The sequence below is a fragment of the Rhipicephalus microplus genome, chromosome X, assembly GCF_043290135.1.
Source record: "Rhipicephalus microplus isolate Deutch F79 chromosome X, USDA_Rmic, whole genome shotgun sequence".
Lineage (NCBI taxonomy): Eukaryota > Metazoa > Arthropoda > Arachnida > Ixodida > Ixodidae > Rhipicephalus > Rhipicephalus microplus.
This window is the reverse complement of record NC_134710.1, coordinates 179,841,679-179,857,951: the sequence shown is the minus strand read 5'-3', so window position 1 is coordinate 179,857,951 and position 16,273 is coordinate 179,841,679. Positions and strand designations below refer to the sequence as shown.

At 45.5% G+C, this 16,273-nt stretch overlaps 1 protein-coding gene across 1 annotated transcript in view; it reads right to left on the bottom strand.

The window, feature by feature from the left end:
- LOC119177234 (cytochrome P450 3A24) overlaps window positions 1-16,273 on the bottom strand; it is a 95,465-nt gene that overhangs the window by 11,192 nt on the left and 68,000 nt on the right. The window contains exons 2-3 of the mRNA XM_037428658.2: window positions 11,059-11,139; window positions 2,405-2,592 (exon numbers count right to left, since the gene is read on the bottom strand). Coding sequence (XP_037284555.2) covers window positions 2,405-2,584 — 180 coding nt within the window. The 5' untranslated portion in view covers window positions 2,585-2,592; window positions 11,059-11,139. The remainder of the gene's footprint in view (window positions 1-2,404; window positions 2,593-11,058; window positions 11,140-16,273) is intronic.

Genomic DNA, 16,273 nt, shown 5'->3' with positions numbered 1-16,273 from the left:
CAATTGGTCATAATGTTTTGCGAGCGGTGGTCGTGGCAGCTGTTGCGGATGAATGGACATGGCGGCAGCTGCGGGCGCCGCGGTGAGTACACGGCCGCCGAGAGAAAGAGTGACGCCAGCGTGCAGCAGTGGCGCGACCTACTTGGCACCGCGCCAACACCTGTGGCGCGTGGCGCGTTCGTGAAGAGGGACAGCGTTACACAGGCTAGTTGAGAGCTGCTTCGCATCTAAAAAAAAACGGCATACCTGCGCGGAAGGCACAGCACAGTCTTAGCGAAAGCTAGAAGAGCAGCCGTTCAGAGCCTTTTCTAAACACTCATTGGGTGACTGCTGCAAGCAAACTTGCGGGGTACCCACTACGGCATAAATAATATTAACTTCTGGGTAGTAGGCCAGCTTTCGCTGTGATATTCTTTGTCGTTCTTCTGAGAAGCGTAGTGTGCAAGAATGCTCGAACACATGCTAGAACACGTGCAAGAATTTCGTGCCAATTGTTGATGAAATGACTGGTGGCAATGAGGAATTACGCCTGAAGGGGGTATCAACCACAGTCAATAGGTGATAGAACAAGCTTTTGTAATGGGTTGGAGCATTGCACGACCCACTCGTTACGCTATTCGCATTGTCTGACGCTTTTTTTTTTTTGCTGTTCTAAAACGCTTTATTACTCATACTTACGCCATTCCTTTCCCAATATGAAACCTATCAAAGGCAAGTTTTCGAACAAGTCTCAAGCACCGGCGTGGCTCCGGGGTAGAATACTTTGCTCGCACGCAGGTTTTTTATTGATTTGTGCGATGTGGTTATGAGCACCGGCGGCGGCGGCGGCGGTAGACAACTACGGCACCGCGCGTGACCCGAGTTGTGATCTCATAACAGCCTTCGCTGTAAAACAAGGTGCATCTAGTCACGTCAAACCATGGTAAAGCAACAATGAAGCATGGTCGCAAAAAAAAAGAAGGCTATGGCTCAACTTAGTTATATCCAGATGTGCACACATAGCTTAAGGTACGGTTAACTTTATTGACAGATTTAGTTGAACGTCCACAACAGCCTTGCGGACGCCCAACGAAACCTATCTTTGGTTAGCTTGGTTCATGGTGCAAGAATACTTTAGGTGAGCCAACGCTGCGACGCGAGCGCTTGGCAGGGAGGGACCGATTATGTTCTCAATAATAGCGAAAGTTTGGCTAGTTGGTGGTTCATACTTGGGAAGTAAAAAAAGCGCCAAAATCGTCGTCGTGTCGTTTCTTCCTCTGTCCTTGTCTATATTTTTGTTTTACTTCCTAGATTATGTTCTCGTTCGCGGCATGCCCATAGATGGCTCACCGGACTGAGGACCGTTACGTGCAGCTGATAAATTCCGCAAAGCACATCCGTCACGTTAACTACGGTTTCCAAATCTGAGAATACCGGGTAATCACGTGATATCAACCACGCGACACGCATAGAGCGGCGCCACGAAGGAGAGGGAGTAAGGAAAAAGGTTGACGGTGCGGCGAGGGTGTTATAGCGATGATAAAGAGCACCGCCATTTTTCTACAGCACGGGGCTTCCTACACCAAAAAGGTAGGAGGGGAAGCCGGGGCAAAGTTTGTAGCGCCATCTCCCAGGCTCCTAGCGAAGCAGAACATTATCGGGCAGCGGATAGTCCCGGCGTTCGCTCACCTAAAGTATTCTTGCACCGTGGCTTGGTTCTCTCTATGGTTACGCTTCTCGAGGCGTGTGGGTCGTTCTTCTTCCGTCTCCTAGGATCGATGCTTGCTCTTGGTTTCGTTTCGACGACAAAGCCCGGCTTTCAGCCTCTCCAACTCTGTTTTCATGTGCCGAAAACTACACAGAGCCGCCCCTTTTATTTCACGATGCAATGGCAGCACCTTATCTGTTAAGTTTGAACAACGCGACTGAACGCAGAGAGAGTATAAACACACATACATGCCCCCCCCCCCCCCACGCACAACGCTTTCTTTCAACTGAGAATGCGATTGCAATGCAGTTTCACTGGCTCCTCCTATGACGTCACGTTAGATGTCGCGAGGAGTGGTGCTGTCACCGGCTAAAGCAGCAAAACGACATGAATATGGCCTGTGTAGCTCTTGCTAAAAAATAGGAAAGAAAATACCTAAGCTCGCACGAGAGTATAGTAGCGTATCCCCAAGCATTGCGTCCGCAAAACAAGACAACCAGCAACACGCTGTGTCCCGCCCCCTTTTGTACTCTAGAACAGCAACATTACGTGTTACATATGAGGACATAACATCAAAACGCACTATGCATGCATTCATATGCACGCATCTTTGTTTTATTGCTCTTGTTCTTTAGGAATGCTTCTTCATCCTCTACGTTGACTCAAAATCAGCCCCAACATAATTATCGTCTGCCTTAAAATTAATTTGATATTTACCTTAATACGGTCTTTGTCCAGTTGTGCATAGTTGCCCATGATAAGGTCTGGCTCTGGTCCTGGAATTCCGCACCTCCGAAAAAAGCCGTGGTCATATTTTCTTTTCAACAGCAAGACAGTCGCAGCAGTAGCTATCACAACTGTCACTGCTCCAATGAGTGACAGCACAGAGAAGTCCATATGGGAGGCTGGAAAAATAATTTACAGAGGGCTAATGCTTTGATATGTGGGGTTTAACGTCCCAAAACAGAGGGTTAATCCTTTACGAAAATTGGCTGGCTATCTGAATTACTCGAAGACCACTCTCACTCCGAGTACAAACACAACACGACAGCTTGGCTTATTTTTCACCTATATACCTTTCCTTGTGGCACTATATCCTCCTCACCACCTATTTCTTCATGAAACACGTACACGATGTCGCCTTAAAGAGTTGAGTCTGCCCAGATATACCGCTTTTTTTGGCTAGTCACTGTTATCTGTGTTCGTGCAGTCTAAAGTGTACAAGGCGAAGTAAAATCGGCTGATTGCGCATGATAGTTATGCGATAAAAGGAAAATCGGGAGCATGCCTTCATTTAAAAACTGATATCCACTGTTTATGGACCAATCGAGAATTCATTACAGAAAAGCTAATGCCGTCGTTGTATTAGTTGTAGTAGGCGTCACACAGGTCACCTGACAAGAGGGATGGTGAAGTCATGCATAACAAAAAAATTAAACGAAATGTTGATAAATATTATGCCCAAAATCAGATAAAGTTCTCTCAGTCTGGGAACGTTAGGGGGTGCCGATTCATGCGGTCGTCTAAACATCGGCTCCTGCTTCTTCATCTTTTTCTGTGGAAATTCAGCTATGTGTTTGATGTTCTTTGCTCTTGTCGATCCCTAGCATTGAGGACCACATAGAAACAATTTCTTCACGGTGAGGGGACCTTTTATCAACTTTTGAAGGACTTTCTTACTCGACCACTTCGTGGCTTGATAGGTCTCAGATTAAGCTTAGCGCGTTTTAGCTATTCAAGATGGCTATGCAATTTACTGTGCAAGGGGAGGACATTTTTTCCACAGAATTACAGTGATCCCGATGAACAACGGCGCTTTCTAGGCGTAAATCAACTGAATAATTCGTGGTGGCCGCTGAAGTTCGAGGCCCACCATATGGCAAAAACAGCGGCACCCGATCTCCCGCCAACATGAAGAAACACCTCGCCAACGCGTCAAGGCTGTCTCATCTACCAAAGGAGCATTTTTTAATCAGTGTTTGGCCCCGGGGAGACCTGAACGTTAAAAATACAAGTAACGTCGAAATTTCTCAAGCCCTCACGAAAGCGGCGCGTCTCTCCAAGGCGGATATCACCGAAGACATCATTTGTCCCAACGCTATGCAAAACATTTTTGTGATTAGTACGCCATCGCAAGCCAATGCCAAGGCCTACGCAACTTTAGATGACATCACCACTAATAACGCAGGCTACGAGGTTAGCTGATACATTGCTGCGCCCGACAACGCATGCAAGGGGTCATCAGAAGCATTGATATGGAGATTGACGACGAAGAGTTCAAACAACGTCTTATTCAGCCGAGGAATCCCAATGTTCTCGAAAAGCGGTGAATTAGGTATTCTACCACAGTCGTCATCCTTTTCGTAGGACTTCAAGCCCCAAATTACGTTATGTGTGGTCCCAGCATAGTCAAATTCTACCTCTACCGATGGCAGATGGACGTCTGCTATGCCTGTGGTAGACTCGGGCACAAAGCCGACGTATGCCCCACTCCAGGAAATGTAATCTTCCGGGGTTGCTGAATGACCTCCAATGGTGACCAGCACGTTTCCTCGCCGAAGTGCGCCGTCTGTGGAGGGCCTCATTCAATAGCCAACAGAATGTGTAGACAAAGATTCGATATACCTTACATCGTCAAAACACGAAGAAGGAAGCGATGTAATCTTGGCAAGGACTTCCCACCGAGACATGAGATGTTCGAAATGGTGAACAAGTCCTGGTCAGAGTCCAGAAGCTCGAGGGGACGCTCTTGATACAGGAGTGGTACGCGATCCACAAGCCATTCCCAGTCCAGGAGCTGTTTCCCACCAACGGGCCCAGCCATCAATATTCAGGTTCCTGCTACCACGACGAGCAGATGGCTGATCATGTCAAAGAATCCCAAAAGGAGGTAATGGGGGCATGCCGCCAGAGCAGAACAATGATAGAATAGTTCAGGTGAAAAAGGAGAATGCAGCACTAAAAGAGACGATTGCGCAACTTAGGGTCGAGATGGTCGCACCTAAGAATGCCAATACCGCTAAAAGTGAGGCTCTATAACCTCCTCAGGTCACTACACTTGAAACGCCCGTGGAAAAGCCCGTGTAAATGCCCGTCAAAACGCCCATGAGAGCGTATTGTACTGTTCTTCCAGCCAAAAATAGGGCTCTGACGTGGCCCACACATGATGACAAACTACACAGTTCTATACAATGTAGATCAGAGAGATGTTCTGGTCGCTTAGCGAAACAGTTCATTGGTTCATGATAAGAACGATAACTTGGCGATTAAGTTCAACGCCCTGGATGCTAAGGTCAAGGCGTTGGACGCTAACTTCTGTGCATTGGACACTAAGGTCAACGCACTCGAACGCAGACGCATATCTTTCGAGCCTAAACATGTCGCCTCCGCCTAAAGAGTTCAAGATTTCGCAGTGGCACTGCAGGGGGTTGACCCGCAAAAAGGCAGTCCTTCAGCAGTTTGTTTTTTCTCACTCTGAAAAACCGCACGTCATTTGCTTCAAGGGACGCTTTCGGAATATGTCATCCTGCCAGGTTACAAATCTCCCACTGTTTATGGAGACGGGTGAAGAGGCATTTGGACGCTCGTCTCTGTGGTATACCCCTTTATCTCGCATGATATTTCTATGAACACTAGTAAAGTAGTTTCATTGCTGATTAGAATCGGTAAAAACACAGCGTACTACACTGATTGGTGACTTCAATGCCAAGGTAGGGAAGCAACAGGCTGGAGACCAAGCAGTAGGATATTATGGCATTGGTGCTAGAAGTGCCAGAGGGGAGATATTAGTAGAATTTGCAGAACACAATAACATACGGATCTTGAATACCTTCTACCGAAAACGAGGGAACTGTAAGTGAACATGCAGGAGCCCTAATGGCGAAAATAAGAACGAAATACACTTTATATTGAGTGCACACCCAGGCATCGTGCAGGATGTGGAAGAGCTTGGCAAGGTACGAAGCAGTGACCATAGAATGATATGGTCTCGAATTTGCCATAGACTTGAAGAAGGAGCGACAGAAACTGATATACAAGAAGACAATCAATGAACTAGCACAGAGAGGAAAAGTGGAGGAATTCAGAGTTTTGCTTCAGAACAGCTGCTCGGCTCTTGTCTAGGAAACCATTGTCTTGTCGAGCCTCAGCATTCATGCAAGGAATGATAACCTGACGAGAATCATTACGGAGCGTGCAGCGATACTTAGACAGGACACTGGCAAGCTGTCGTAGGAGGCAAAGAACCTCATTAAAAGTGTCATTAATGTGCGTAAAGTATCCGGTGTAAGAAGGTATAACATGGGGAAAATTGAACACGCTCTGAAAAACGAAGGAAGCGTCAGAGCAATGAATTGGAAACTTGGAATAGGCAAAACCAGATGTATGCACTAATAGACAAGGAAGCCAAATTAACTACCAATATGGATAGGATAGTTAAAATAGCGGAGCAGTTTTCATAGATCTAAACCATGACCTTAATACAAGAACTCGCGGTAACCCAAATGGCATCCAACCAGTAATGAGAGAAGTCAGAAAAGCCTTGGAGGGAGTGCAAGAGGCAAAGCTGCTGGCTAGGATTAGGTAACATTACATCTGCTGAAATATGGAGGACAGATTGTGTTAGAAAAACTAGCCTCCCTGTTTAAGAAGCGTCTCCTGATGGGAAGAGTACCAGAATCTTGGAAGAATGCTAACGTCAACTTAATACCTAAGAAAGAAGATGGCAAGGACTTGAAAAAATACAGGCTGATCAGCTCACTCTCTGTTGTATACAAGCTATGTACAAAGGTAATTGCTAACAGAGTAAAGAAAACATTAGAATTCAATCAACCAAAGGAACAAGCAGGATTTCGAACAGGTTACTCAACAATTGACCACATTCATACTGTCAATCAGGTAATAGATAAAGCTCAGAAGTTAGCCAACCACTATACATATCCTTCATAGATTACGAGAAAGCGTTTTATTCAGTAAAAATATCAGCAGTCATGCAGACACTGCGTAATCAGGGCGTCGACGAAGCATATATAAACATTCTGCAAGAAATCTACAGGGGATCAACCGCCACCATTGTTCTCCATAAAGAAAGCGATGAAATGCCAGTGAATAAGGGTGTAAGGCAGGGAAATACAATCTGCCCAATGCTATTTACCGCGTGCTTACAGGAGGGTTTCAGAGGCCTAGAATAGGAAGACTTAGGGATAATAGTTACTGGAGTACTTTAGACCTGTGCTTCGCCGATGACACTGCATTGCTGATTAACTCAGAGGACTGATTGCAACTAATGATTACGGAGTTAGACAAGGGGAGTAGAAAGGTGGGTCTTAAAATTATTCTGCAGAAAACGAAGGTAATGTACAACAGCCTCAGAAGAGAACAGCGCATCGAGATAGGTAATAGTGCGCTTGATGTTGTAGAGGACTACGTCTACTTAGGACCGGCAATAACCGCGAAGCCTAATCACGAGATTAAAGTAACTAGAAGAATAAGAACGGGGTAGAGCACATTTGGCAAGCCCTCTTAAGCAATGACTGGCAGATTGCCACTATCCGTCAAGAGGATGGTATATATAACAGCTGCATCTTGCCGGTACTTAGCTATGGAACAAAACCTGGAGACTTACAAAGAGAGTTCAGCTTAAATTGAGGACGACGAAGCAAGCGATGGAAAGGAAAATGATAGCTGTAGCCTTAAGAGACAAGAGAGCAGAGTGGATCAAGGAACAAACCGGGATTGAAGATATCATAGTTGAAATCAAGAATATGAAATGGACATAGCCAGGGCATGTAGCGCGCAAGCAGGATAACCACTGGTCAACACTGTCGAAATTTGGGCTTGTTGGTGCATTGTGACGACTGAAAATAGCGCTAAAAAACGAGGACACAAGAAGAGGACAGAGCGCCTTTGCTGTGTGTCCTCTTCTTGTGTCCTCGTTTTTTAGCGCTATTTTCAGTCAGTAACCACTGGTCATTAAGGGTAACTGACTGGATTCCCAGAAAAGACATGTGGGTTAGGGGGATACAGATAGTTAGGTGGGCAGATGAGATTAAGAAGTTGCGGGATTAAGAAGTGCGAGCAAGCAGAGGACCGAGTCTACTGGCGGAACATGGGAGAGGCAATTGTCCTGCAGTACATGCAGTCAGGATGTTGATGATGATGATGATGATTATTATGATGATGCTGATGATGATGATGATGATGATGATGATGATGATGATGATGATGAAGGTGGAACTCTCATTGGTCGAAATTATTCCAGGGGGTACGTTCAAGAGCATTAATTTCATCCTTCATATTAACAGTTCACCAAATGACTCAATACAAAGGTTTGCGGCACTCTTGAGTACGGCTGCCTCCAGGGTCGGTATCTCCCCGCTTGCGGTTGCGGGTGATTTCAAGGATCTTCATCAGGCTTGGGGTTATCTGCAGTCATCTCATAAAGGCGAGGATTTGTGGCAAGCAGCGGCGAACCTGAACCTCACCCTACACAGCATTTTCGACAAGGATTGCTAACTCTTGCACGAGGGACACCACGCCGGATCTTACCTTTGTTAAAAATGTTGAAGATACTGCTTGGCACAACTTGCACGTGGATCTGGGGAGTGACCACAATGTCCTAGCTACCCATATCAATGTAAAGGGTGAGCTCGTAAGCGAGTTTAATTTTAAAATTGGAATTACTTCCGGCATATTAGAAAAGAATACGCGCAAGCTGAAGACTCAACGCCCAGCCTAACAGCTCAAGGGAGATGTTAGTGAGGCAACAAAAAAGATATAAACGGATTTAGAAACAGATAGAATGAACAGCTGCTTTGCGCACCTCATAGAGTCCAATAAATCACTACTCAGTAGGTGGAAGGAGCATAGGCTCAATTGTCGCCTCCGCAAGAAAGTTGCAGAACTTAACCGACCCACTGCCAGACCCTCTATAGACTGCAGTGGGATGAGGTGTGCAATTCCGTCGATGGTCAAATGAGAATAGGAGGCAATTGGAATTTGCTAAAGCTCCTTTTGAACGAGTCTACTTCCAAGAGTAATAAAAGGCAAGCCATTGCTAAACTTATACATGCAGCCAGACAGTCTCAATTTCAAGACGCCATACTGAATGGTTTGGCTCCCAGATAGTTCCCCATTGGCTCCTAGAGCAGTTCAGACTATCCGTTCTACACTATATTCCCTTCCACTGAGCTCGGAGAGCCCTTTAACGCCAGCGACGTCTGGGAAGTACTTCAAAACGTTAATGGACGATCAGCTCCAAGGCTGGCTGGCATCTCTAACAGGGCCCTCAGGCGCCTGGAAGACGAATCCATCAAGTTTCTTACCGATGAGATCAATCGCATATGGAGAGAAGGTTCTGTCCAAGACTCCTGAAAAATGGCGTCGGTTGTGTTCATCTCCCAACCGGGGCGACCTCCAGGACTAGTCAATCTTAGGCCCATATCACTAACTTGCTTCGTTGGCAATGTGGCGGAGCACGTCATTCACAACCGTACTTTAAGTACATCGAAAAGAAGGGTCCTTTTCTTCACAACACGGTTGGGTTTCGTCCGTCTTTGTTCGCACAAACCACATTGAAGCTACTTAAACGTCAAGACATAGACTTCAACACAAGAGATGTAAGAGGCATCCTGGGCCTTGACTTGGAAAAAGCGTTTGACAACACCTCTCAGGCACATATCCTAAATACCATGTCAGAGCTTGGGCTGGGCGAAGCCTATCCCAGATACGTTAGTTTCTTTCTTGAATCCACGAAGGCCACGCTCAATATTGGGGACCTCAAGTCCTCTCCCATCACACTGGGCACCAAAGGCACGCTGAAAAGAGCGCTGATATGCCCGCTTCTCTTTAACATTACTATGCGCAAGTTGTGCACACTGCTATCTAACGTGAAAGGGCATCGACCACACGCTTTACGCTGATGATGTTGCCATTTGGTGTCACGGAGGTAGCGAAGAGGAAGTCCAGACTTTACTCCAGAAAGCCGTTGATCAGATAGAGTTTTTCCTTGCTGGCACAGGGCTGAGGTGCTTCTCGAGTAAATCAGAGCTGCTTTTATACAGAGCCAGTAGAAAAGAAGACAACCAACTAAATGGAAGAATTTATCAAAGGTGGACATTGTGCTTCACACCGAAAGCAGCGCCCCCTAGCGATAGTGGACGCGAATAGAGTGCTAGGCATGATTATAGAGTCGCATGGGTACAATGGTCAAACCATTAGAAAAATTGCAACCAAGACCGAAAACATGCTCAGGGTAATTATTAGGATTTTAAAGAGATTGACCTCCCCATTCATCGGGGAGTGCAATATACTGCGGCTCTTTCATGCATTCCTCATGAGTCATATTACGTGCATTGCTGCCACGCACTCCTGGCACGGATTCTGAAAAAGAAGCTAGAAACTTATCATAAAGCAAAACGAGGGTGTTGGGCATCCCCGAACGAACAAGCACTGAATGGCTTATGCAGCTAGGGGTTCAAACACTTGGGTGAAATTATTGAAGCCCAAGAGACTGCACAGCTGGTGTGCCTGTCGTCTACGCCGGCTGGTAGGCAAAAGCTGTCCGTCCGAGGTCTCATCCTGCGCTCATGAAGAATCGCCGTTTTCAACTGCCGGATGATCAGCGTATTCTCATACAGGTCTCTCCCTTACCGCGAAACGTTGATCCTCAGCACAACGGAAGCAGGCACCAGGATATGGGCCAGCGCACTTCCGAAGAGCTTCAGGAACGATACTAATTCAGCGTGTTTTGTTGATACTACTCAGTACGTTCGCTAAGCTAGGTTTTCAGTTATTTACGTCAATCACGTGGGTTCTAATATCAATTGATTGATTGATTGAGTTGTGGGGTTTAACGTCCCAAAACCACGATATGATTATGAGGGACGCAGTAGTGGAGGGCTCCGGAAATTTAGACCACCTAGGGTTCTTTAACGTGCACCCAAATCTGAGCACACGGGCCTACAACATTTCCGCCTCCATCGTAAATGCAGCCGCCGCAGCCGGGATACGAAACCGCGACCTGTGGGTCAGCAGCCGAGTACCTTAGCCACTAGACCGCCGCGGCGAGCACGTACTTGAAAATTGAAGGCAGGAATAGAAAAAAACAACAAGACAATGCGAAATGAACCATATGGTAAAAGTAATTATTAGCTCATTCTTTAGGTGGCAATAAGGTTTGCAACAGCAACGACACCTACACGCAAGCAGAGTTAAAAAAGGGCAGTTTTACACTTCTCTAGTTCATCACCTACATTTTTATGTACCTTGGTTTCTTTTGTTAAACAGAATAACCCTATTCATTGTCCTAGTTCTTGTTTTTCGAGACTCCTTAAAACGCTATTTAAGTAAAAAATACGCACAAGTTCACTCACATTATTAAATTGAGGGCTTCCGAATATAGATGGGCAGAAAGCGCACGGCAGCAGTTCCTACAGGCCTCCTCGGGCGCCGTCCTGTATGGAAGAAAAGAAAGCCTGAGGAGGAACAGTAAAATGCAGACGGCGTCTCCGATAGGATTTCTCGTGCTGCGTAGAGGGGTACGTTAGCGCAAGTCATTATTCAACACGTGCTGTATAAAAATCCGCTGTTTCCTCCTGAACGCACGCGCTGTGGATGCCGGGTGACACCGTGGCTCTATGACTCGGAGCATGCCTGAAAGAGGAAGTGGCCAAACGTCCATTTCCTTTTTTTATTTTCGCAATGTAATAAGATTCCCAATGCAGCAAAGCGGACTCGTACATAGTCACTTCGCAAATAGCCGGCGCGTGCTGCTGCCCCTCGCATGACGATTGTTAGAGCGCGATATCAGAACGACGACAAAGGGACCAGAAGATGACGAGCGCTCGTATTCTTCTCGTCCCTTTATCATTGTTTTTATCTCGCTATAACAATCGTTATATCATACCAACTAGCCCAAATCACCATGCGCCTCACATATTTAGTTATTAGGCATACGCGTATCGATGACTTAGAAAAACTCTGCCCAAGAGTACGCGACCTACTGTTCACTCGCACTGCTTTCCTTCGTCTCTCTTCTTCAGGGAGCTAATTGTAAGGAGTGATTACTTGGCTAATTATACAGGTTGATTGATTGATTGATTTGTGGAGCTTAACGTCCCAAAACCACTATTTGATTATGAGAGACGCCGTAGTGGAGGGCTCCGGAAATTTCGACCGCCTGGGGTTCTTTAACGTGCGCCCAAATCTGAGCTCACGGGCCAACAACATTTCCGCCTCCATCGGAAATGCAGCCGCCGCAGCTGGGAATCAAACCCGCGACCTGCGGGTCAGCAGCCGAGTACCTTAGCCACTAGACCACCGCGGCGGGGCTAATTATACAGGTAAACAGCGAGTTAGCTAAAGTTTTCATTCAAATCGGGCCTGTGCTTACTTTCATCCAGTGCCCTTCAATTAGCATTGATTTTTGCAACAGTGGTAATTTTTGGGTAGTCGATAAGTTGGGCTCCACCGTAAACAACTTATCATTATCCTGAACCGGCACGGGCTGTCTTCATTTTCTTTACAAAGAAGCTGTTTGAGCTATCAGTAGCATGTGATGCATCGCACAAAAAACCCCTTGTGGGTATGATCCACAGGAATTAGGCAAGCGCCACTACCACGCACAGCAGGTGCGAATGCCAAACAAAAGCGAACACTTGAGAAATAGAAAAAAAAAGATGAAACACATAGACAGAGATAAAAAGAAAGAGGAAGGAAACAATACGAAAAAATAGATAGGACAAAAACAAAAAAGAAAAAAGCAAGAAAGAGAAACAACAAGATGTAAAAAAGAAACAGAAAGAAACAGACACAAAAGAGAGATCTAAGAAACAGACACAAAGAGAAAGAAAAAGAAAAATTGGAGAAAAAATCAAAGCATATCCACGAAATGAATGATGATTGGTGTGGCGAAGCGTTTGTCAGTTTATGGTCCGTGCTTCCGTCCATCCACTCGTTCTTGCTTCCGTCCGTCCATGCGTCCGTCCGTGCGTCCACCTTTGTGTCTGTCCATCCGTATGACCGTCAGTGCGTCCATCCGTTCATCCGTACGTTCTCTCTTGCTGCCGTTCATCCGTGCGTCCACCCCTTTGTGTGTCTGTCCATCCATACGTGCGTCCATTCATCCGTCCGTCCGTCTATTTAGTGAACACTCCAAGTACCGCCATCTCACATATTTTCATCATCATATACAAGTACCACCATCCAGCAGACATTCTAAGAACCGCTCTTTCGGGTATGTGTCACCGGTGGTAACGCACAACAGTGAGGGACGCGGAATCCACGCCATAAGGAGCTTCGCCCCAAAAAAGGAACTGCACAAGGAAGGCCACCTGGCTCTGCTTTTCCTTCAGTTGTGCAACACTAGTGCAAAGCTGCAATAATTGTTTTTTATTCATTGAAATTAAAACTTCCAGAATAATCATCGAGGCAGAAGACATACGTGGTCGGTCGCTTTGGGCTAAAAGTTTTCGAAATATAAGAAAAAAACATGGATAGGGATAAAAACGATCAGTTCGGAGAAAGCTAATTTAAATAATTTTTGTTCAATTGCCAGAATGTGTGAAAAATAAGACAAGGCTTGTGCTTCGCGTTGAAAAGTAGAACGCGATAGTGCTCGGGCCCTATTTGCATCGCATATACTGAATCAGTAGCCTTACTTTGGTTCTAGGCGGACCCCTCAGCTGTGCCGCAAGGAAAAGAACGTCGGTGCGAGTAACATTGGACGTTAAAACTATTTTAGAATACGTACGGCAAGTGCAGTCGCAGAGAGCGTACCATAATGTCTCCGTTTGTGATTCAGCAAACGGACCACAAGGTGTCTAAAAAAAGACCCGAACTTACGCAGCTGCTCGCTTTGTTGATGTTTTTGCTGATGTTGACGATTGAATATGTCTGAGTGCTTTGTAGTAGTTGGGTATTAAAAGCGGCCCTGCAACGCTTCGAGCGTGACCAGAAAATGCTGCTGATCGGTAGTCGAAGCTCCTGAGAACACGCTAGCCAAACATTGCACTGTATGTGGCCTGGAATTTGCAACAATTATAACGCTCAAATCAAGCTAAAAATCGCTTATTGTTCTTTATAGAAAATGCTACCATACACCCCCATTACTTTGGTCTATAACAAAAATAACAGTCATCCGGTGATTTGAGAATCATTGAGGGCTAAACAATTACCGAGACCATCACATGCCCCCGTGCTTGCATGTGATAACGCTGACCATTAGCCGCTCCACAGAACACATGGCTACACGTTCGAATAAAAACAAGTGCTCAAGGTCATCACACACACGTGACGTAACTTCCTTGCCCCGTGCTATCCCTCACTGCTTAGCTTTCAGCACCCTCGTCAAGACGAGAGAAGAGAGAAAGCATGCTACATCGTACCAGAAATCTGTAACTCCGCTCGCATACTTGACAAATTCTAAATCTTTTTTTCTGTGTGTGTGGGGCGGCATTCGTGAGGCGCGAAACTCATTTAGTGAATGCATCCGATGACTACTTAGCAATGTGTGGCAGGGCTCCTTTAAATTCCTCACTTTTGGTGCAATTCACAAGACTTAACATGTGCAGCGATTCCATGCTTCGGCCACGTAACATTACATGTGTTAGGAAGACCCCTCGCATTGTGTGACATTTAGAATTTTTTCAGGGGCGATTTCAAGCAATAGGACGTGTCTGTGGTGAAGCATCTAATTCGCACGTGAAAGGCCTGGATTCGATTCCAATTCGAAATACTTTTTTTTTTCATGGACAACACTTACCGACAACATAAAGTTTTCGCTCACAACGAACGACGCCTACAACGACTCCGGAATCACCACGAAACGAGCTCTTTAACGCTGTCGCGATAAAAAGTATACCAAAGAATGCGTTAGTCGGTTCTGCAATCAAGCTATGTTCCTGCTTAACATTATCTGCGTAGCAATGCTTAAAGTTAGACAAAAATCGCGTGGTTTATAGTGCATACAGGCATTGCTCTTTACGCAAGTGAACCAGTCATATAAAATGTCTGTCATAATTGGACAGAAGGACACCTGACCAAGTTGGCGACCATTTTTGGGGCTTGCAACAAGCATGTGCAAAATCCGCTTAAAAAGGTCCAAAAAAAATATAAATATGCACCAACGCCACCTTTTGTGTGTGTGGAAGGGGAGAGGGCTATGCTTATTTGGGCGCATGCATGCGTGAGTGTTGTTGTTGCTGTTGTTGATACTTGATTCTCTCCGTGATTTATGTGGCTATGAATATATAATCAGTGAGACATGTTCGTAAATTCTGCAAAAAGCCCCTTTATAGTTCACCTTATAGCCCATCGTTACCGCATGATGTGGTGCTTCCATTATATGTGTTAGTTCATGTCATTCTACTGTATTGAAAAGACAGATCGTTGAACCAACCATGAACACGGTTTCGATAGCAACGCGAGGGCATGCTGTCATGTTTTCGTTCTATACAATTTTCTAGTCTAGCATGCAAAGTGAGTAGAGACAATACAAGACGCCTGCTTTCGAGAAGGCGGTGAAAATTTTTATGCACGTTTATGCCCGCAATGACAGTCTACATCCCAACGCCCACTCGACACGACGTGCAGAAACACCAGCACGCGAATGAACTCGCACCGAAGTATGACAGGCTGTGTACAGACGAGATCTAGGTCACAACAGTCACGAAGAGACGTCGGCGCGTTTCCGCAGTTGCAGGCATGAATTTCTCCATTAAATATACACAATGCATCTTTGAAATCGAGATAGCGGTTTATATATACATATATATTTCTTTATATTTAGCACATTTCCATCTTTTTAAAACAAATCTATGTGACCAAAATTTTATTGTAGTTAAGTAAAGCGTTGTGCCAAATCGCTAGCTGAACGAATATTTAAAATTACGCGGACAAAGACGAACTAAAAATTGTGATCCACGTACGCAAAGCCAAAGTCTGAAACGCATGGCTCATATGTGCGAAGATGCTGACATGACACGTAGTACATGAACCAAAGAGCTTTAAAGCATCAACAAGGAACGTGGTTTCAGCCACCGCATAGAATATGCTGTAGCTGAAATGTGGCATATAATGTGTGTGCGTGCGTGCGCGTGTGTGTGTGTGTGTGAGAGAGAGAGAGAGAGAGAGATTGCAAAACGAGACGAGTTGAATTGGATCAAAGAGCGGGAAAAAGAGCATTGAAATCCAGGCAGCCGGCCATTTACGGAAAAGCTCAAGCACTTGTGCCTTGTCGTCGGTGCCCTATACACACGATGACACTATATAACGAACCATAAAGATGTCGCTGAGAACAGCAGAAAGAATCTATACGATGTCACCTGAGCAGTTCTTGCTATGTGCAAATGCGAGAGCATTACCTTTCACTGAGAATGTTGTTGAGTGATGCCGCTGATCTTAGTGTAACAGCGAAAAGTTGCTGATCTCGTTGATGTTCTCCAGAGTGACAATGTATGGTGTCATATCGACACTCAAGTCCCTTACGTCTTGCATATTCTTCACCTTCTCGAGCCCTTGTTAAGCATTGCAAGTACAGGCAAACTAACTGGAGATATTATCTGGTTAACATGCCTAACTTTTCTTGAT